At 43.0% G+C, this 21,240-nt stretch overlaps 1 protein-coding gene across 1 annotated transcript; it reads left to right on the top strand.

Moving 5' to 3' along the window:
* The first annotated feature begins 312 nt into the window (after positions 1 to 312).
* LOC121583501 lies at positions 313 to 20,144 on the top strand. Its single transcript, XM_045225432.1, has 16 exons — positions 313 to 2,969; positions 3,187 to 3,407; positions 5,575 to 5,610; positions 5,769 to 5,932; positions 7,306 to 7,477; positions 7,937 to 7,987; positions 8,996 to 9,110; positions 11,051 to 11,111; positions 12,104 to 12,205; positions 12,546 to 13,188; positions 13,330 to 13,497; positions 15,350 to 15,483; positions 18,361 to 18,546; positions 18,745 to 18,916; positions 19,292 to 19,333; positions 19,625 to 20,144. Exons 1-16 carry the CDS (start codon positions 1,955 to 1,957, stop codon positions 19,721 to 19,723), a joined length of 3,381 nt encoding a protein of 1,126 aa, XP_045081367.1. The 5' UTR covers positions 313 to 1,954; the 3' UTR covers positions 19,724 to 20,144.
* The last annotated feature ends 1,096 nt before the right edge of the window (positions 20,145 to 21,240 follow it).

Below are 21,240 nucleotides of genomic sequence, written 5' to 3'. Positions count from 1 at the left end.
GCGTGTGAAAGAGGTATTCCAACACAGTATGTTCATTTATCATCATCTAATAACATAATTTATCCTCTCAGATTGAAGGTGGCATGCTGGCTGATGATCATCAAGAATATATTTTTGTGCCACATCTACTAGTAATTAAGCAACACTTGGCTGACTGTCCAACCCTTACAAAAAAGATAGCAGTTTTGAAACTGCAGTAAAAGTGCAGTAACTGCAGTCGACTGTGGTATTTTGGACGCTGTAATTGCAGAATAACTGCAGTGTACTGCAGTTGAACTGCAAAATTACTGCAGAAAAAAAAACAATGTTATTTTGGACGCAGTATTTGCAGCATACTGCAGTTATACTGCACTCTGACTGCAAACTTTTTTCGTAAGGGAAATCACTCCAGTACTCAATAGTCTAATGTAGGCTAGCCTATTTGCCCACTTCCTTATTTAGTTGTGGCACAAAAAGGTGTTCCTGACTCAACTTGCACTCATTCATTGGGACTTTTTAGGGTGTTTTCACATATAGTCTGATCGCAGTCCTCTTTTAAAGTGCTAAATAACTCAGTTCTCTTTGTATTCACACTGCCCTTGCCTTTGAATGAGGACTCAACTATTTTGCCAGTTCACTTCAACTATTTTGTGGACCGAGTCCTCTTTGCATTCACATTGCTATGTTTAGAAAGGAACCAAGATATTTCTCCAACATGCACTCAGGGTTTTTACAAAGAGCAGGACAAGCCATTCAATCAGAATGCGTTATCGGACAGCTAGATATACCTACTTACATTTTGGAAGCTAATAGATTGCATTTAGTGAAAATATGAAACATAATAATTGTAATCAAAATAGACTGTTAACATGTACATTTGATTTGTAATAGAATAAATAGCAATAGAGTAACTGCAGAATAAATAATGCTGTAATTGAAAATTGTACACTCAAGGTAGGCTACTGCCCCTTTAAGAACTAGAATAGATTTTGTACCCTATGTTGTGATTCTCACCAAATATGTTGTCTTCTCACACTATTCAAACCCCACAATCAATAAACAGCTTATGAAGCTCTCTTAGCCTATAGATCACATATTGCAAACAAATAATCTGAACTAAAAACCACACATTTTGCAATTTCTGTGCGTCCTTGACAATCGCTAATCAATATCCTAAAACAGCACACATTTTTTCTGTGAACCTGCACATCATCATATTCTCTCTTTTGTGGCACCAATATGAGCGGTTATGGCAGGGGAAACGGTGTTGCAGTAGTCTAGTGTGTGGTGCAGGAATAATGACAAGCGAACCTGGGGAGTGTTGCGTTCACATTGTCCTAAAAATGGGAACCGGACTGCACAATTCAAGCAAACCGAACTCAGACCACCTCTTGAGATGGTCTCAGTTCGGTTCGCTTTGGTTGCTCTTTTGAGGGGTCTGAGTTTCTTTGGAGTGTTCACACTGCACAAAAACTAAGCAAACCGCACTGAGTAAAACAAAAATTGGCTGAAAGGGACCAAGTGTGAAAACACCCTTAGTGCAGGTACTCCAGTTCTCTACCATTCTTGATGACCTTTGGTTTAGGGTTCAATTTCTATGGCGCTTGGGTCAGCATATAGGGTTGGGCTGGTGTTTATGGTTTGAGATAACATTCCATTGTGCATGTTTGGATGCTGTTATCAGTGGTATGCCTGTTTTAAGTTTGGGATCTGGGAATAGTTGTTTTGACACATTTCCTGCTTCTGCTTTCCTCATTTATTGTGCTCTTGTATTCTCTTCTCGCTCTACTTATTTCATCATCATGCCAATCATCCTAAAAGCTTTTTAATACTTTTGTGAAATATAAAACGTTTTGATATTTAGCTGTTTTGAAAAGGGCACTATAACTTTTGTGTGTGTACACGTGTGTGTGTGTGTGTGTGTGTGTGTGTGTGTGAATGCGGGTATGTGTGTGCAGGGCTCATCTCTTTCCCCATGTCCTCTGGAGGAGGTCCCTACGGCCGCACTGAGCGTGTCCGTCATGAACCCCACTACGACCAGGTCCCACCAGGCTCCCTACGCCGAGACGACCCCTTTGACCTTCAACCCTTGAGGTACCAGCGGAGCACCGAACTAGCCCTGAGCTCTGATCCCCTTCCGCCCCCTCCCCTGCCCCACCACCCCCCTGTGGGGCCCGAGTATGACCCCAGCGTCAGTGAGGACAACCCAGACCCTGACCCAAATCCAGACCTCGAACTAGACCCTGACCTCGACCCTGCCCTCGACATCAAACCGGTCCACCGTTTCATCCCTGACTCTTGGAAGAGCTTCTTCCGAGGGACCAGCCTCCGCAGCAGCAAGCCCTGCCCCATGCCTGCCTCTGCCTCTCCCTCCTCCTCCTCCTCTAACAACAACAACAGCACCAGTGGCGGGGTGCGCTGCTCGCCCCCGCACTCGCCCTCCCTGCCCAGATCCTACCGGGACCCCTATGGGGGGTCGGGGGGAAGCAGCTACAACTCCCGCAAGGAGCTCCTGGGAGTGGGCGACCACCAAGAGTCCATTTCGGGACGCACGCTCCGCACGGCGCTTACCTACGGCGAGCGGGTGGAAGAGTACCACGAGCGCTACGGCTACATGAAGTCCTGGGCGGGCCTGCTGAGGATTCTGGGATGCGTGGAGCTGCTGCTGGGCGCAGCTGTGTTTGCCTGCGTGTGCGCGTACGTGCACAAGGACAACGAGTGGTTCAACATGTTTGGCTACTCCTCGCCTGGAAGTGCATATGGAGGCTACGGAGGGGGGATGTACGGAGCGGGCACCGGAGGGTCCTACTACTCGGGTCCTCAGACCCCGTTTGTGTTAGTTGTGGCGGGGCTTGCCTGGATAGTGACTGTGATATTGTTAGTGATAGGGATGACTATGTACTACCGCACCATCCTACTGGACTCCTCCTGGTGGCCGCTGACTGAGTTTACTATAAACCTGGCCATGGCCGTGCTCTACATGGCTGCAGGTGGGTGGGAAATGAACTAAACACTTTAGAGAAAGTATTAGAATGCAATGCTATATTAATTCAAACTATGATGATGGTTACTATTATGATGATACTTGTAACACCAGTGTTGTGGTTGATTCCAGCATGGGCCATACATTTTATAATAATATTCAATAACTTCGTTGTCTCTTGGATAAAAGTATTTACTAAATTACTATACTACTATCATTATTAGCTGTAGTCTACGTCAGGGACACCACCCGGGGCGGTCTCTGCTCCCTTCCCATCTTCAACAATGGCATCAACGGGGCTTTCTGCCGCACCGAGGCCGGACAGACAGCCGCCATCATCTTTCTGTTCGTCACCATGCTGATCTACCTGATCGGGGCCATTGTGTGTCTGAAGTTGTGGAGGCACGAGCAGGCACGCATGTACCGGGAGAAGTACGGCCTGGAGGTGAGATTGTGTGGGTGTGTGCTTGAGGTACATGGAAAAGTTAGGACTGAGAAGAAAGTTAGACACACTCACATCAATGTAAGTTGCAGGCAAGTAACACAAATAATATACTCCGTGAATACATATTATTTGCATTCATTGGTGTCTGACTCAGAAAGTCCAGCAGTTGATGCAAGCTTGGCAGTGAAAATAAAGCTAATCTGAGTCAAAAGTGAGTGAACCACTACACTAATGAGAAAGGGTGAGAGGAGTGTGAATGAGTGCATGTGCACGTTCACACTAAGTGATGGTCTACTGAGAGAACATTGTTCATTAGTGGATGGGGGTTGCCGTGGTAGCTTGCTATGTTGTATGTTCATTGCTAGGCAGCTCAGGGACCACTTGTTCTATCGCTTTCATTCAGTTCTCATGTAAGGAAGAAAATCTGTTCTAGTTATGAAAACATTGGAGCAATAGTTTTTGGTAACGTTTTATGTGGATAGTCCATCTGTAGATGCTCTACAGACTCAGGAACATTTAAACTATCTACTAACCCTAACCTTAACCCGTACCCTAACCCTTATTCTAGAACTAACCTTAACCCTTACCCTAACCCTTATTCTAGAACTAACCTTAACCCTTACCCTGACCCTTATTCTAGAACTAACCTTAACCCTTACCCTGACCCTTATTCTAGAACTAACCTTAACCCTTACCCTGACCCTTATTCTAGAACTAACCTTAACCCTTACCCTAACCCTTATTCTAGAACTAACCTTAACCCTTACCCTAACCCTTATTCTAGAACTAACCTTAACCCTCACCCTAACCCTTATTCTAGAACTAACCTTAACCCTTACCCTAACCCTTATTCTAGAACTAACCTTAACCCGACCCTTATTCTAGAACTAACCTTAACCCTTACCCTAACCCTTATTCTAGAACTAACCTTAACCCTCACCCTAACCCTTATTCTAGAACTAACCTTAACCCTTACCCTGACCCTTATTCTAGAACTAACCTTAACCCTTACCCTAACTCTTATTCTAGAACTAACCTTAACCCTCACCCTAACCCTTATTCTAGAACTAACCTTAACCCTCACCCTAACCCTTATTATAGAACTAACCGTAACCCTTACCCTGACCCTTATTCTAGAACTAACCGTAACCTTAACCCTTACCCTAACCCTTATTCTATAACTAACCTTAACCCTCACCCTTCCCTTATTCTAGAACTAACCATAACATTAACCCTTACCCTGACCCTTATTCTAGAACTAACCGTAACCTTAACCCTTACCCTAACCCTTATTCTAGAACTAACCATAACATTAACCCTTACCCTGACCCTTATTCTAGAACTAACCGTAACCTTAACCCTTACCCTAACCCTTATTCTAGAACTAACCGTAACCTTAACCCTTACCCTAACCCTTATTCTAGAACTAACCATAACCTTAGCAAGCAGTTGCTTATCAACAGATAGGTTGACCATCTGTACAGTATCTACATATGGACTATCCGGACTATCCAAATCAATTGTGACCTAGTCTTTCTATATGCTATATACACTGAGTATACAAAATATGCTCTTTCCATGACATAGACTGACCAGGTGAATCCAGGTGAAAGCTATGATCCCTTATTGATGTCACTTGTTAAATCCACTTCAATTAGTGTAGATGAAGGGGAGGAGACAGGTTAAAGAATGCTTTTTAAGCCTTGAGACATGGATTGTGTATGTGTGCCATTCAGAGGGTGAATGGGCAAGACAAAAGATTGAAGTGCCTTTGAACAGGGTATGGTAGTAAGTGCCAGGTGCACTGGTTGTATCAAGAACTGCAACGCTGCTGCGTTTTTCATGCTCAACAGTTTCCCATGTGTATCAACAATGGTCCACCACCCAAAGGACATCCATCCAACTTGACACAAATGTGGGAAGCATTGGAATCAACATGGACCAGCATCCCTGTGGAACGCTTTTGACACCTTGTAGAGTACATGCCCCCGACGAATTGAGGCTGTTCTGAGGACAAAAAGGGGGGTGCAACTCAATATTAGGAAGGTGTTCATAATGTTTTGTACACTCAGTGTATATGTACTTATAGTACATCAATATAAACTCTACATTTTTGTGCAGAAGTGTAATTTTAGACTTACACAACTTCTGTTTTGTTATTACGCAGATGCATACGACAGATTTCCCTGCGGCACGGTCTTTGGTAAGCGTTTACCGCTGAGCTTAATGTTTTTATTTATGGCTTAATGCCTAGAAAGAAAGATATTGTGTTGATCAGCTCCTTACAGTGTTACACATACTCCAGTTACAATCATGGTTTATATATTTCTATGGTTCTGTCTTTGTTCTTCTTTCTCCCAGATGCCGGTTCCAGATCCCGGGCCCAGGGTTCCAGAGCGAATTCAGGGTTCTACTGTGGTTCCCATCCAGGCTGCGGTACCCAAGGCAGGGCCACCGAAGGTTCTACAGGGAGCTATCCCTTCTGGACACATCCCCAAACCAGTTATCATGCCTGACTATATAGCGTGAGTGACACCTTCACACACAGGGCAGTGGGATAGTAGTTGATACAGGGGGTTTATTGATAGAATTCAACCACCACGTTCAAATCTGAATTTGGTTTCTTTGAAAGCTTTCAGGGAATGCACAGAGATTGCATTGGTGCATGGAATTATGCTCAGGATGCTAAATTATCAGGGCAAATATCTGCCCTGTTATGTTAAGTGGGTGGAAAAAAGGACAGTCAATCTAGCACAAAGGTAGAATGTGTTATGTGCAACGCTTACTGAGTCCTCTGGCGGTATTGTAAGTAGAATGTTTACGTTATGGTTTACGAGTGGTTTACGTGCTCTGGCACCCCAATGGTGGAACAAGCTCCCCCACGACGCCAGGACAGCGGAGTCACTGACCACCTTCCGGAGACACTTGAAACCCTACCTCTTTAAGGAATACCTGGAATAGTATAAAGCAATCCTTCTACCCCCCACCCCCCCATAAAAAAAGAAGAAAAAAAGTGGTTGTCCCACTTGCTATCATCTATCATAAATTGAATGCACCAATTTGTAAGTCGCTCTGGATAAGAGCGTCTGCTAAATGATGTAAATGTATAATGTCATATGGGCTGATTGTACCTCCCACTAAACAAAAACCATGAGCCATATGCAAATTCAAGCTCTGCCTAACCAGTCTAGACAGGAATTGTAATTTTATTTCTCTGGCAAATCCTAACTTAGAGGCAAATCTTAAGCGTTCAGGAGTAAAATGGCTTATTTTCTGTTTTTGATCCCACTCATTTTCACCACTCGTAGAGAGCACAATGTTGAATTTTCGGCCTTCCTGATGTAAATATCCTTTGTTGTTTTTATCACTCCCATAATAATGACTCTGTTTGTTCTTACCCCTCCTATAATCATTAAGCCTGTTTAAGTTTAGCACATCCTGTGGAGTAAGTGCCCTGAATGTGAGCTTTCTAGGCAACACTTTACATTGAGTTGTCCTAATGCCATGCAACTATTTTAGTACTCAGAATGTAATTACCCAGTTCTGCATGGTAAGTAAGTACAGATTAGGTTACATTGAATAGTAATAAGAAAATAGGAAAATTGTGTTTCTAATTAGTAAAGGGTGTAGTAACTGTGTATTTACATTGACAACAAGAACTGTATACCTTAATAATACATTTTGTAAAGTTAATACATTGCAGTAATACATTTTATTTATATAAAGTGTGACTGATCTCTGTTTCATTGTAGTAAGTAGGCTACCCTGTCTTATTTCTAGTGCTGTTGTTGGAAGTAAAGTTACACTGTCTTGCCTTGGAGGAAGTCCCCTTTGCTTTCTGCCTCTGGTGTTAATGAATCATCTGTTCCTCCGCTACCCACTCTCTTCCCCCCTGCAGTAAGTACCCAACCATCTGTACAGTCGATGAGCGTGACCAGTACCGGGCTGTGTTCAATGACCAGTACTCTGAGTACAAGGAGCTCCACGCTGATGTGCAGGCCACCACCAGGAAGTTTGACGAGCTGGACGCCATGATGCGTGCCCTACCCCAGCACCCCAACAGTCAGATGGTGATTGGCCACGTCCTGCTGTTACGCAACCACACATTCACTTCCTGTTTATTGTTTTTGTTATTTTCTCGTTGATCGCATCTCATTGATCTAAGTGGCTTCCTCTCTCCTTGTCTGCTGGAATTAACACCGATATTAAAAGAACTGGATAGGTGAAAGGAAATGCCATTATAAACGTCAGCCATATTGCTTTCACCTAGCATGTTTTCAGATCAGTGCTGATGGAGACAATGAGAGGGAGCCATATTGAGAATATCAACATTCACTAAATAGTTGTTTGTTCTGCTCTCATTGTGGTGCTCTGCCTCATTTCCTTGAATCCTCCCCCTCTATTTCCTCTCTCCTGTACTTCTCCTCCACCCTCCACTTCCTCTCAAAGCCATCAAACTGTACTTTAGATTCCTGAAGTTTCCTGATTTCTGAACTCATTACAATCTTGCATTATCTTTTTTTCACCAGGAGTATGACCGCGTAAACAAAATCCTTCAGGAGTACCAGAGGAAGAAAAATGTGAGTTTGTCCCCTGCCTTTCTCTCAATCATCCAGCTGCCCATATTGTATCAGGGGCCTACTCCAATTGGCCCTATATTCAGATTAAAAGACCTCTCCTTGTAACTGAAGCACCATTAGCGGACAGGGTGTAGTAAACCACCTTTGTGCCAGTGGTTGATAATCTATACAGCCACTGTGGGAAAGATGACTCAAGCCTGAGTGGGCAGAGAGAGGAAGTGTGTGTGTGTTGGTTCTTCTATCCTTGTGGGTCCTTAAAATCCCCCAATGTCCCCACAAGGATAGTAAAACAAGGAAAATTCTCCCTCGTGGGGACATTTCCCATGTCCCAATGAGGACATTGGCTATTTTAAATTTAGGGGTTAGGGTTACAATTAGGATTATAATTAGGTTAAGGGGTTAGTGGTTAGGTTTGGATTAGGGTTAGGGCAAATATGATTTTTGAAGGAAATTCATTTTAGGTCCTGACGAGGATAGAAGAACATAAGGTGTGTGTGCATGTGTTCCGGCATGAGTGAGACGGAGAGCGGGAGTATCGAATTTCCTTGCAAACCTTCTCACATGAATGGGCTCATTGTGTTTCCTCAACCTAGAGTTAGAGGAAACGGCATCACTACATATTCAGCACAGTGCTGATAGTCTCTATTATTTTCTTCAGGGAAAACACACAAGCTGAACTTGTATAAAAAAAGTAGTAATAAGCTTCTTCTCCCTGGCACTCTCTACTAACTCACAAAGTTGTTTAATATCAGAATTCTCCATGCTTGAATGCCAGAGTTCTACATATGGCATGTTATTGGCCTTACATTGTATTTTTGACATTTGACACAGAGCTAATTAATATGCATTATGCTTTGCCCATAAGAGATCTTCTGCCATGCAATGATGCATATGCCAGTAACTCTTTAAACTGGACTTTGATTTACCAGAGCATTGCAGGATAACTGATTGGTTTGGTTAGTTTGAAAACTCAATAAATCTGAAACTACTCTTCTCTCTCGCTGTTAGGATCCTACGTTCCAGGAGAAGAGGGAGCGCTGTGAATACCTGAAGAACAAACTGGCCCACATTAAACAGAAGATCCACGAGTATGACAAGGTCATGGAGTGGAACGACGGCTACGGCTAAACCAGCATGGCCTATCTGTCTGGAGAGACCACAGGGAACCATTAGGAGACCAGTTAAAACTAGTCGGGACCAGTTGAAACGTGTGGGGGCCAGTTTAAAATAATGGAAAACATATGGGGCCTAGTGCAAACAAATGGGAGCCATTTTCAGTTGAAATTAATTGGAAATTAAACCAGTTCAGACCGGTTAGAACTGTGGTTTAAAATGGTGTCCTTTTCCTTTCAGCAACTGCACTTCTTTTTGGTCCATTGAAACAAGCTGGTTATACACCTGTACATTTTCGTAATGAAACCCCAAAAGAAACTGGAGTGTGTGTGCGTGCATGATGGAGAATTGACCAAAGGGGCATCTGGACCAATGCTTTTCTTTTCTACTGAAAATGACCATGATATGCAAACAGACAAGTATGGTACTGTAGCTGGACATAACACTGTAGCCAAGGCCTAATGCATTTCACTATACTCATGCAACACCAGCTGCTCAAGTGTTTCACAAAGGGACAACAGGATTAGGCTATAATCCTTCAAATGAATGATGGATCATGGAAATTGTTGTGCATGCGTTTACATATTCCATTTTACATGCTTTTATCAATCACTTTTTTTTATACTCCCTCCATTCCTTGACTCCTAGCTCACTGAATCATCGGAAAAACGAGCGTGATGACGATTGTCATGTTGCAATCCGTTTTGTTTTTACTCAATCACTGTACAAACTTCATGGCCACTGTTCAACCACTACGCAAAGTTAACTTATGAGGTAACCTTGATACTATGGCTCACTTTGGGGATGGTTTACTACCTGAACTCTTCAACTGCTGTATCTCAAGACTGTCAGTGTTATACACTGACCATCTGCAGGATTTGTGAACTTCCAAATCATCTGGATAGATCAAAGCTTTAATCTGTGCACATGTATCCACTCACCATATTGTGAGAATCAGGTAACATACAGGTGTCCCTCCTGAGTGATGATTGTGCTTTATGGAAAGTTTTTATGATCACACACACATTCTGATTTATTTAATGATCACACTAATTTCTGTGTAGTTTTAGTACACTGTTCTACCATTTCATTAAACAACACTACTTATTTCCTCCACTTGTGTTAGACTAGCAGTTTGTAGTAGTGAATAACCTTTGTATGTGCCTTGGTGTTTTAATGTAAATAAATGTCTGTTATTTATGTCTGTCTTCTATCATTTTTTGACTATGAACAAACGTATCACTTGTTTTATTGCATTCAAATGTTGTCTTCCTGTATTTGACCAAATCTGATATTTAGAAAGGTTTTTTGGGGTTATTTCGTCATCCTTGATGAATTGGTGTTTGCTGTCTTCGAGACTACACCTTTGCTATTACATGTCTGTTTTTGTATTATTTAGTAGAAGGGCCTACAAGCAGAGCTGTCAGTTTGACACTCTCCTTAAAAACATACAGTAAAATATGTTTGAAATTGAAAAACAAGCAGTTGTTGTTGATAGATCACATGCTGAAATAACAGGGTCTGCCTACACATTTGGCATTCTTTACTTTTGTCATTGATGTTACAGTAAAGCATTTTTGCTGTTGGAAAATCCATCGATTACAGTCTGTCTTATGCACACGTGTGTGATATAGGCCTACTGCATTTCCAGGTATTCAATAACACTATTGTAGCAAACTAGATGTTTTCCATTATAGGTATACCGCAGGGATGTAGAGAAATATGTTTGTCGTTTCTGGCTTCTGACACTTGCTTACCACCAAACTGGATGGAAGACATACAAGGGAAAGAAAACAGGCTAGCCTATTACAGAGGTAGCCTCTTGTAGGCCTACTATATCAAGCAGCCAAGATAAAACGTATTAGTGCAAGTGCATTTGACGTCGATTATTTTCGTTTCGTTTCACTTCTCTTCACTTTTCGTTGTAACAACTCTTCATTCTGGTACTAGCCTGCCTGATGGAGATGAGAGGAGGAAACCCGACACCCTTCACATTCGGGGGCGGGGAAATGTGTGTTGAAGGGGCGGGTCATATTTGGATGATGCCCTCACCTGAACAAGGTGTGGCCTGTTATTGAACATCGGACGGAATTTCAACAGAAACCACTGGTGGCAAACACGCTGACTACTTTCCAACAAGTGAGTGGTTTGGCTTTATATTGTGGAACATTTGTTGAATTGTGAAATCGTGTCTGGAGTAAGATCACATCAGTTAGGCTACGCTTTCTTTTTTCGCAATGTTATCCTTTGTTTTTTAAAATAGGAATTAAAATATCTTGTTGTTGGAATTGCAACAATAGGTTTTTTTTTGTATCAACATTTGTTCAGCCTAGTTCAAACGCTTTACTGATATTATTTTATTGGTTATGTAGCCTATGATTTAAGACCACCGATTTTGTTTCTTCTTGAGCGGATGGTCGGGGAGGTGCTGAAAATAATTACAAATAATTTGTAGATTGCAAGTTGACCGCAAGAAGCTCTAATATAATGTTTGATATCATGTTTGACAAAAACATAATCATTTCAAACCTTGCATATTATTTGTTTTTACAGTCTTTTATGTCCAACAAATAATTAAATTTTTGCTCAGAACTTGGGGGGACCAAATAAAACCACCCGGGTCAAATGCGTTCAGCTGGCCACTAGTTGGGGAACCCTGATTTAAGAAATCAGCAAAACATGTTAGTTACCGTGTCATTATTCAGGTTAAAAATGTTGCAGATAGATATAAATATAATCTGGTTGACAAGTAATATGTGGATTAGAGAATACTGCAGATAATTGTCCTCTCAAATTGTTTGAAGCTGAGTACCCCACTGAAAACACCTCTTTGTGGACTGTGTTTGGGCTTTTCTTACACTTGTCACACCTGTTCTCACTGTTTCCCTTGGGGGGGGCCTTGTGTCATTATTCCCGGAGTTTTGTAACCGTGCTGTGGACACTGATGCAGTGAGATGTATGTTTCTTTACTTAATTCTAATGTTTTTACTCTCTCTTCAACAGAGCTCAAACAGTTTTATACAGAGAGACCCTTAGGGCCCCAGTGAATTCAGGAATGTCTTCCAAGCCCAACGGGAGTCCGCCTCCCTATGAGTCAGATGGATAGTAAGTCTTAACTTTTACTTTACCCCTACTATACATATTTGATATACTTTCGGTGGAAAAGGCATGAACATGAACTTTTACGTAAAGGTTTGATCTTGTATTATGTTTATCGAAAACCACAGTAGTACGAATACTCATACTATACGATGTGTTTGCTTAATAGAGATTGTAGATTGTTGTTGACCCAAGGCAGTTTATCTCTCCTCTATATGTGTCACACACACACACACACACAATTTTCTTTGCTAACTCGCTCATCCTACAATTGATGTTCCTACACTTGACACCCCCACTCTATTTCACAATCCACGTTTAACCGGTTGTCTGTCTCCCTCTGCAGTCATGAGCCACCCCAGCCAGCGTACTCCTACTACCCCGACGATGAGTTCCAGCACTTCTACAAATGGACGTCCCCCCCGGGCATCATCAAGCTTATGTCCATCATCATCATCGTCCTCTGTGTGGCCATATTCGCCTGTGTGGCCTCCACGCTGGCCTGGGACAGCCAGGGCGCCATGTCCGGCTTCGGGGGCTACGGGGGCTACGGGGGCAGCTCGTATGGAGGCGGTGGTTACTCCGGTAGCTTCGGTGGTGGTGCCTATGGCGCTGGTAACAACTACGGCTACGGCGGACTCGGCGGGAACTACAATGACCCTCGTACAGGCAAAGGGTTCATCATTGCCATAGCAGCATTCACCTTCATCACGGCCCTTGTCATTTTCATCATCGTGGTGTCGAGGCAGGGCCTGTCGGAGTCCAGAAGGTTCTACCTGGCTGTGGTGATCATCTGTGCTATCCTGGCCCTGCTTATGCTCATAGCGACTATAGTGTACCTGGTGGCGGTGAACCCCATGGCTCAATCTACAGGATCAATCTATGGGAGCCAGCTGGCAGGCCTGTGTGCCCAGTACCAGGGGCCCCAGGTTTCGGGAATGTTGGTCAACCAGTATCTCTACCATTACTGTGTGGTGGAGCCACAGGAGGTGAGCATACTTTGTGTGTGTGTTTGTTTGCGAGAGAAAGAGGATATGTGTGCCACCTTTAGCTGCATACTTCCTCTCATTTGTGGTGGTGTCTGGGTCTGTGTGTCTCTTCTCTCACCCCACTTCCCCCTCCTGACCCAGGCCATAGCGATGGTGTTTGGCTTCCTGGTGGCGGCGGCTCTGATCATCATGATGGTGTTTGCCTTGAAGACGCGTCAGAAGATCAGGAACTACGGCAAGTCCAACATCCTGTGGAGGAAGGTGAAGATCATCAACGAGGAGGCCCCGCCCCAGGACGTGGAGGCATGGGTGAGTTAGGGAGCAGATGGGCATACATGCTGAATGTCAAATATTTTTCCTTGTGTCCTTCTCTTTCACTTGCATCCCACTCAAATCCTCAGAAGGATGCAAGGAGAGGAAATGTGGAAACAATGATCAGAGGAAATGCACTTGTAAGAAATTAGAAAGTACGGTTTCATATTGATTTCACCTGTTAGGCGTTTGATCATGGAGGATAGGACAGAAATGAAGGAAGACATTTTACACACTTGAGATGCTCTCAGATTCTATTCAAAGGCAATATTTCCTCTAAACATGTATAGCTACAGTGCTAGCGGTAGGAAATCGTATCTGCGGAGTTTGTCTGACCATATAGTTTAATTCCCTTCCTGAAGGCTGTATGAAGGAAGAAAGGAGGGGACATTTTTTAGACCGATCCAGTTGTTAGGAAAGACAGCCTACACAGAATTGTAGCACTTTGTTCACCTTAACCCTTCAGGGTTTTCCGGCTCTGAACAAACTGCTGCGGTGAGAGCTGTTGTTGACCTCTGGTGGTTTCAGTGAAATCAGGTACTGTGTTCTCATGCATGGAGAAGGGTTAGTCAGGCCAATATATCTGCCTGTTGACTGTTTGTTCTACAGCAGTAGTCTGATAGGTAAAGCGGTAAGACCTGTTCTCCCAGAGTCAGCAGCGTATTGGAGCTATGAGGAGAGGGAAGAGAGCTCTCTCACACTCAGTTTCTGGGTGTGGTTTGTCTATGGTGGTTTCACTCCTGCTCAGTCAGTAAAATGGCAGGTGGAATAATGCCTTCAAAAACAAATGTCAGTTGGGAGGTATATTATTTGGGATTTCAAGAGGTTGTCTCAGAATGAGGACTGTAAGCAGTTAAGGAAAAACATGGTCAATGCTCAAAAGTAAAAAGATGAGTCAACGATGAATCATGGTTTCTGAAACTATTCTTAGAACACCCGCTTTCCACATACCTAAATCATGACAATGAAGTGTGAGTTCAGTCAAGATAGTAAATGGCTGGTAGTCAAGGTAGGTTTCAGTGTGGCCCAACAAAATGATTTAACATTTACACACTGCAGCTTTTCTCACCAAACTCACAGCTGGTATTTGAGTTTTACACTAGAGGACAATGGGAAAGAGGAAGAACTGGTCTGACTAGTATTTAAACCCATGCTGACCAATACAAGCAAAGTAGACGCATACACATGCACAACATTACAGAACAGCAACATGACCCTGAGAAACTGAAGAGGTGGAGAAGTGCTGTTGCAGTGTTATTGCATGGATGAGTGTGTCCTCCCTGGTCTACTGATTACTCTGATGGGAAATTCTGTCCGTCCACAAACGACCTCTACCTAGTTACCTACCCCTTAGGCACTTGTGGAGATCTGAGAGGAGTGGATAGGCGTAAACCATACTGTGAACATTCCACTTAGCCTATCGGCGATACTACCATATTGCTAGCCTTATACCTATGCAATTAGCTATTTCAGATCTTAACAAAGTGCCAACACAGAAGCTCCCAGCACTACTGTAGTGGCTGGCTGAGCTCTGGGAAGGAAATTGCAAGTCTCAACCTGTCAGTGTAAATGTATCTTACTATCAAGTTGGTACAACGCCATCAAATAGAGTATGTCATTGTTTTGATGAGGATTCACTCTCTAAGCATGATGTGGAATTTCACTCAATACTTCTATTACTGTACATTTGCATTTCAATGCCCCCCTCTACACAGATAGGCCTGCCTGTTCAGATTACACTTTTTCAATTTGTATCTCAAGGCTGTTCCGTCGCCACAGTACAAATAGTATGATTATCTCGCCTGTTGTGAGTTAGGTCACTGACGAACATGTTGTGTTCCGTCTGCAGGTGAACAATGTGTCAGGTTTTCCTGATGAAGGTGTGGTGTTGACCGAATACCCAGAGAAGTTTGGAGGATCCAGGAGTCACCTGGACGACACCAGCACCAACTACGACAAACCTCCCTACAGTGACAGCCCAGCGTGAGTACAGTACAGTTACAGACAGGCTTACACTACAACTACAGCTCACTTTAGTACAGACTAGATTAGATCTGGGGAATTGATCAAAGACCAATTACCTGATTTGCAGAGCAACATTTAGGTAACACTTGGATGACCCCTTAGAATGTATTATCATCTCATAAAGTTATACTGGGAATTAAACAGAGATTTAACTACCAAAGGGAAGTAAAGCTATCTACATTGGTGCATGGAACATTAAGTAATGAAACAAGATGGCGGTGGGCTATTTGAGAAGATTGTTCTGTTTTCTGCATATGTCAGTGCAGACCAGTGTAGTGCTTCCACCGTAATGGCAGGTTTGAGGTTGATCCTAATCTTATGGTGTTATTCTACACAGCTGGGAGGGACGATAGCATGTTAGGGCTTGCTGCAGTACTGAGATGACTGGGCGTGTGTGTGGTGTGTTTGTGTGGGGGGGTGTGGGCGTATGTGTGTTTTTCTGTGCAGAAGACGGAGAACCTTGAAATGGATGAATTCTTCCGTCCATATAAAGTCCATGTACTGTAAGATACTATGCTATGAAAGGACAGTGTTAATGGTAGGTGAGGGCTATAGTGAAGGAAGTGTGTGACATTACCTCTCCACTCCTTTCCCCTCCATTTGACTATGACATCATCATCATCACAGTGAACGAGCCTGTATTTCCATTGCTGGAGAGGAGTAACTGTTGTCTTGTGCAACAAATTGAAAGTCAGGCATAGGCTTGCTTGGCATTTCACCAAGATTGGATTTGTTTTTGAATAATATTCTTCAAAAAAGATGTCACCAGACCAGAACCCTTGCAAAAATGGGCTATCATCCCATGATCAATTATGTACATTCCCTAGTCCCAAATAAAAATCCAGAGTGGTTGTACTGTATTTGTAATTTACATTTTTTACATTTTAGTCATTTAGCAGACGCTCTTATCCAGAGCGACTTACAGTTAGTGAATACATATTTTTTTATACTGGCCCCCCGTGGGAATCGAACCCACAACCCTGGCGTTGCAAACGCCATGCTCTATCAACTGAGCTACATCCCTGCCGGCCATTCCCTCCCCTACCCTGGACCAATTGTGCGCCGCCCATGAGTCTCCCGGTCGCGGCCGGCTGCGACAGAGCCTGGATTCGAACCAGGATCTAGTGGCACAGTTAGCACTGCGATGCAGTGCCTTAGACCACTGCGCCACTCAGGAGTATAAAATACTGATACTTGTAATATTGTATTTTTTAAATTTATTTTACATTTTAGCAGACGCTCTTATCCAGAGCGACTTACAGGAGCAAATCGACAGATTTTTCACCTAGTCGGCTCGGGGATTAGAACCAGCGACCTTTCGGTTACTGGCACAACGCTCTTACCCACTAAGCTACCTGCCGCCCTAAGTGTTTATCACACAACCTGGATGTCTGATGTCAGACAGTTGTTTTTAAGGAACAATAGTGGGATGATTATCTTAGATGTAGGAACTTAGAAAGAAATACCACCCCTGGACTTTGTGTGATTTACATTTACATTTTAGTCATTTAGCAGACGCTCTTATCCAGAGCGACTTACAGTTAGTGAGTGCATACATTTTTCATACTGACATGAGACTTGAGGGGTGGGATGTGTGTTCTGGGTGACGGGTCCACACAGTGTCAGAACAACAGCATCCCCATGCTGACTACTGGGTTGGCTGGCTGTGGACATCTTTTTTTGTCCTGTTACTGTGCTACATTTGGACATGCTTAATTACCCTATTTTCCTAGCTGTGGTTAGTTAGTTAGTTAGTATATTACCGTAGCTGCATATCAGACGAGGCTAGCTACTCCTGAAACTCACAGCCTCAGCTAACGCCACCAGCAGCCTAGCCATGCCGCGCAGCTAGCTAACCGTTTATTCATTAAATCAGACTCAGTCACTCTTCAAACAAGAAACTTTAAAATTACAAAAGCTGCCCTAACACCATTATCGTTATACTACCATATGATAGTAAAAAATTCCTTGACGGCTGGTGAAGGAAGGATGAATGGTGGCTTTGAAAGGTGGTTCTGAGGAGTGCAGGGCAAGGTTGGTTAACCTTTTCAGCAGGGGAGGCCTGGTTGTCATAGTCCTCAGCTGGAGCAGCAGGTTGCTAGTGGCATAGCTGGGTAGCACAGGGACTGGTAATCATAGATGCATTGTGGGTATGGGGGACGGGACGGGACGGGACGGGATGAGAATGAGTATGTGATCACACAAATAGCAGGAGAGATTGGTCTCATGTCAGAATGAACCTTTTATTATGATTATTTGGCATGAAGAAATCTTTCTGGCAGAACCAAATGTTTCCTTTTGTGCAATCATCAGTCATGGATGGTACTGTAGGTCAACTCACAGCTTAACTCCCCCCAGAAAGTCCAGCAAAACAACATACCTTAGGTTTGTAACCTTTACTCTACTCAACCACCAGTACGACTGGTAGACATAGAAATGCACTAATGCACCTTGTCATGCTTGTTTGAAGCAGAAATGTTTTGCTTTTATTTCTAAATACTTCACGATAACACAACATTAGTGTCGATTTTTTTCCCCCGTCAGCAAAGTAAAAATGGGCAGCGCAAATTTGGCACTTTTTACTTTTGCATGTGGCAGTAGCCTAATCCTGTAATGGCCTACAACAGCAATCCAACATTAACTTTAAGTATTAGCAGGTAGACCGCAGCATTGATCACTGCTTAGGGGAGGTGAGGCTCCCCGCATTAACTGATCCGGGTCATTTTGGTTCGTCAATGGTTAATACTCAATTGAGTAATTTGATCAGTTTGTATAGGGGCAACTCCATTTCATACGGTACTAAATCAAGAATCCCATCCTTCCTTGTCTCTCCAGTCCTCCAGTAGAGTGTGACTTCCCTGTGCGCAGGAGCGCCCCATACAGCAGTGGCTCAGAGATGGCCAGCTCAGCAGCAGGGAAGCCCAAGAAGAGACGGGCTGGTCGTCCTCGCCGTGCTGACGGACAGGATACAGACTACGCTTCCTCTGGGGACGAGCTGGACGACGACAATGACTTCGACAGGTACAGAGAGAGTAACAAAATTACGGTTATAGTGATAATGGTTGTATGTATTTTACTTAATTTTAGTTGACAGCTACAATTGATATTACAAGCTTGAAGTTGCTGTTGTGTGCCACAAAGTCTGGCAACGTGTTGCTGTCTAGGTTTCCACAATAACATTTTCAAGTGTATTCTGTCTCTCTCTCGCTTGCGCGCCAGTGAGTTCCCCACCATTGCCAATGAGCAGGAACGTGTTGACTACAAGCGTGAGTTTGACCGGGATCACCAGGAGTACAAGGACCTGCAGGGAGAGCTGGACATCATCAACAAGAGCCTGTCAGAGGTGGACAGAGAGCTGGACGAGCTGCAGGAGGGAAGCCCCCAGTTCCTGGTGAGTTTGAGGGGATCAGTTTGGTGAGGAATGGGCTAATCTTGATCACATAATTACCAGTTATTTGGGATGCAAAGCGATTTGTCGATCAGTGATTATGTGCAGTCTCGATGTAGTCAGTCTCAAACGTGCACTTTAACTATAACTAGCTAGGGTCCTCTAAAGGTTTTCCTGGTCAGGTCACGTGGCCAGTAAAAACTCTGGGCCTTATTTATAACATCAGCTCTGATTGAGATAGAGAGAATGTCCATGATATGTTGAATAATCTCCCATTCACATGCTAACTTTAGGTTGTGGAAGAAAGGGGTCATGAGAGAGATAGTTATTTGAGAAGTATATATTTTTGCATTTGAATAATGTTTTTCTCCTCTACAGGATGCTATGGATGAGTACAACAGGCTGAAGGACATAAAGAAGGTACATATCCACAACATTTAAGCAACGCCTCTCTCACAGTTATCTGTCTGATCTACTTCCTTATCATGTACTCCCTCCTGTGTCTCTTATGAGTACTACATCCCAGTCCCACATTGTCATCAAGTTTGAGAAAGTAAATGTGGTTATCATGGCCCTTATGAACTGATTTAGAACCAGCTTTCTATACACTTGTCCTTACCACACTTATTATAGTCATAAAACAAAACTGATCTCAGACCAGCTACAGAATACGTAATGTACCTTCATTGGCCCATTCTTCCTGTTCTATAGTCCGCAGATTACCAGTTGAAGAAGCGCAGGTGTAAATACCTGAAGGCCAAACTGTCCCACATCAAGAGGATGGTCGCTGACTACGATCGCAGGGCCTGAACTTCCTGTCATCTGACGTCAACCAGGATACTACTTCCGGTTCAGAGTTGATGCCAGATGTAATACTGGTGGTTTGAGTCAGATTCTACTTATTTATTTGGCTCTGCTCTAGTGGCACTTATAATGAAGTATATTGAGCATGCATTCTAAGTGGTATGCTCATGTAGATATTGGAACGTAGCCTTTGTAATTAGGTTTGTGGTTGGAGTATACTGAGCGGCTTCACTGAGAAGTGTTTGTCCAAGGATCTCCACTATGATTGGATGGATGTGCTATGGATCAGCCAATTCATAGTGTATATATAGCCAGAGTATACTACAAAGCTGTTAAAGTATCTCACACATACTTAAATTTACATTTTAGTCATTTAGCAGACGCTCTTATCCAGAGCGGCTTACAGTTAGTGAATACCTTTTTTTTTGTACGTTTTTTTTCTCAATTTTTTTTATATATATATAAAAAAAATTATACTGCCCCCCCCCGTGGGAAACGAACCTACAACCCTGGCGTTGCAAACGCCATGCTCTATCAACTGAGCTACATCCCTGCTGGCCATTCCCTCCCCTACCCTGGGCCAATTGTGCGCCGCCCATGAGTCTCCCGGTCGCGGCCGGCTGTGACAGAGCCTGGATTCGAACCAGGATCTCTAGTGGCACAGTTAGCACTGCGATGCAGTGCCTTAGACCACTGCGCCACTCAGGAGTACTTCCCGAGACAATGGCTGTAGAAATATGTGTGGGTTTTGTGCCTTTTTTTAAATGGGTAATTTGAAAGTGCAGAAATAATATATTTATATGACTGCATTACTTGTGTTCAAAGGATTGTGTTAACTCTCGTATAATGAATGGTACTTAGAGTGCAGTTTATCCTCACTCTGTTGTCTGTTGGTAGCCATTTTAAGGGATTGGACAAAATGACAACTTCAAACACTGAAGTTGTGAAACCGATATCACCTTTTTTACAGCTTCCTCTTTTAGATAAGATGTTCACTTGTTATTCTTTCACTTTCTATTTTCTCTTAAACCCATTGTCAGGTTTTGATACTTGTATTTATGAAAGGTTTGCCATTTGTAAATATGTGAATATACTTGCAGTCTCATCTCTTGATGTACTAATGCTTTGTTTCCTCTCCTGTCCTTTTTTGTCAGTTGCTAAAGACTGAAACTGTTATACTTTTTAAATCATTATGCATTTGATTAATGTTCTGTTTATTTTTTGACCTGTTTTAAATGGAATATATTCATTAAAGATTTGCGTAACAGTTTAAATTAACCTGATCAATTGTATTACCTTTTCTTACAGCTTAATATTTTAGATAAGATGTTCACATCTTCTTTTCGCTTTCTATTTGATCTCTAAAAGCCATTCTCAGGTTTTTCAATGTGTGAATATACTGTTATATACTTGAGTCTCATGGCAGTTATATTGATGTAACATGTTTGGTCTGCTGTCATTTGTCAGTTGCTAAAGACTTTGAAACTGTAACTTTTTTTTCTTTAAGCCCTTTAAGTTTAAAA

The sequence above is a fragment of the Coregonus clupeaformis genome, chromosome 15 (assembly GCF_020615455.1).
Source record: "Coregonus clupeaformis isolate EN_2021a chromosome 15, ASM2061545v1, whole genome shotgun sequence".
NCBI lineage: Eukaryota > Metazoa > Chordata > Actinopteri > Salmoniformes > Salmonidae > Coregonus > Coregonus clupeaformis.
Note: the sequence above shows the minus strand (reverse complement) of the source record. Positions and strands in the feature narration are given on the sequence as shown.

What these genes read in the sequence shown, in the direction of transcription:
- LOC121583501 (XM_045225432.1), top strand. Translation starts at nt 1,955, where the DNA reads ATGTCCTCTGGAGGAGGTCCCTACGGCCGCACTGAGCGTGTCCGTCAT. An exon ending in AGGGAAGCCCCCAGTTCCTG is followed by an intron (nt 18,917 to 19,291) that starts GTGAGTTTGAGG and finishes TCTCCTCTACAG; the next exon opens with GATGCTATGGATGAGTACAA. An exon ending in GGCTGAAGGACATAAAGAAG is followed by an intron (nt 19,334 to 19,624) that starts GTACATATCCAC and finishes CCTGTTCTATAG; the next exon opens with TCCGCAGATTACCAGTTGAA.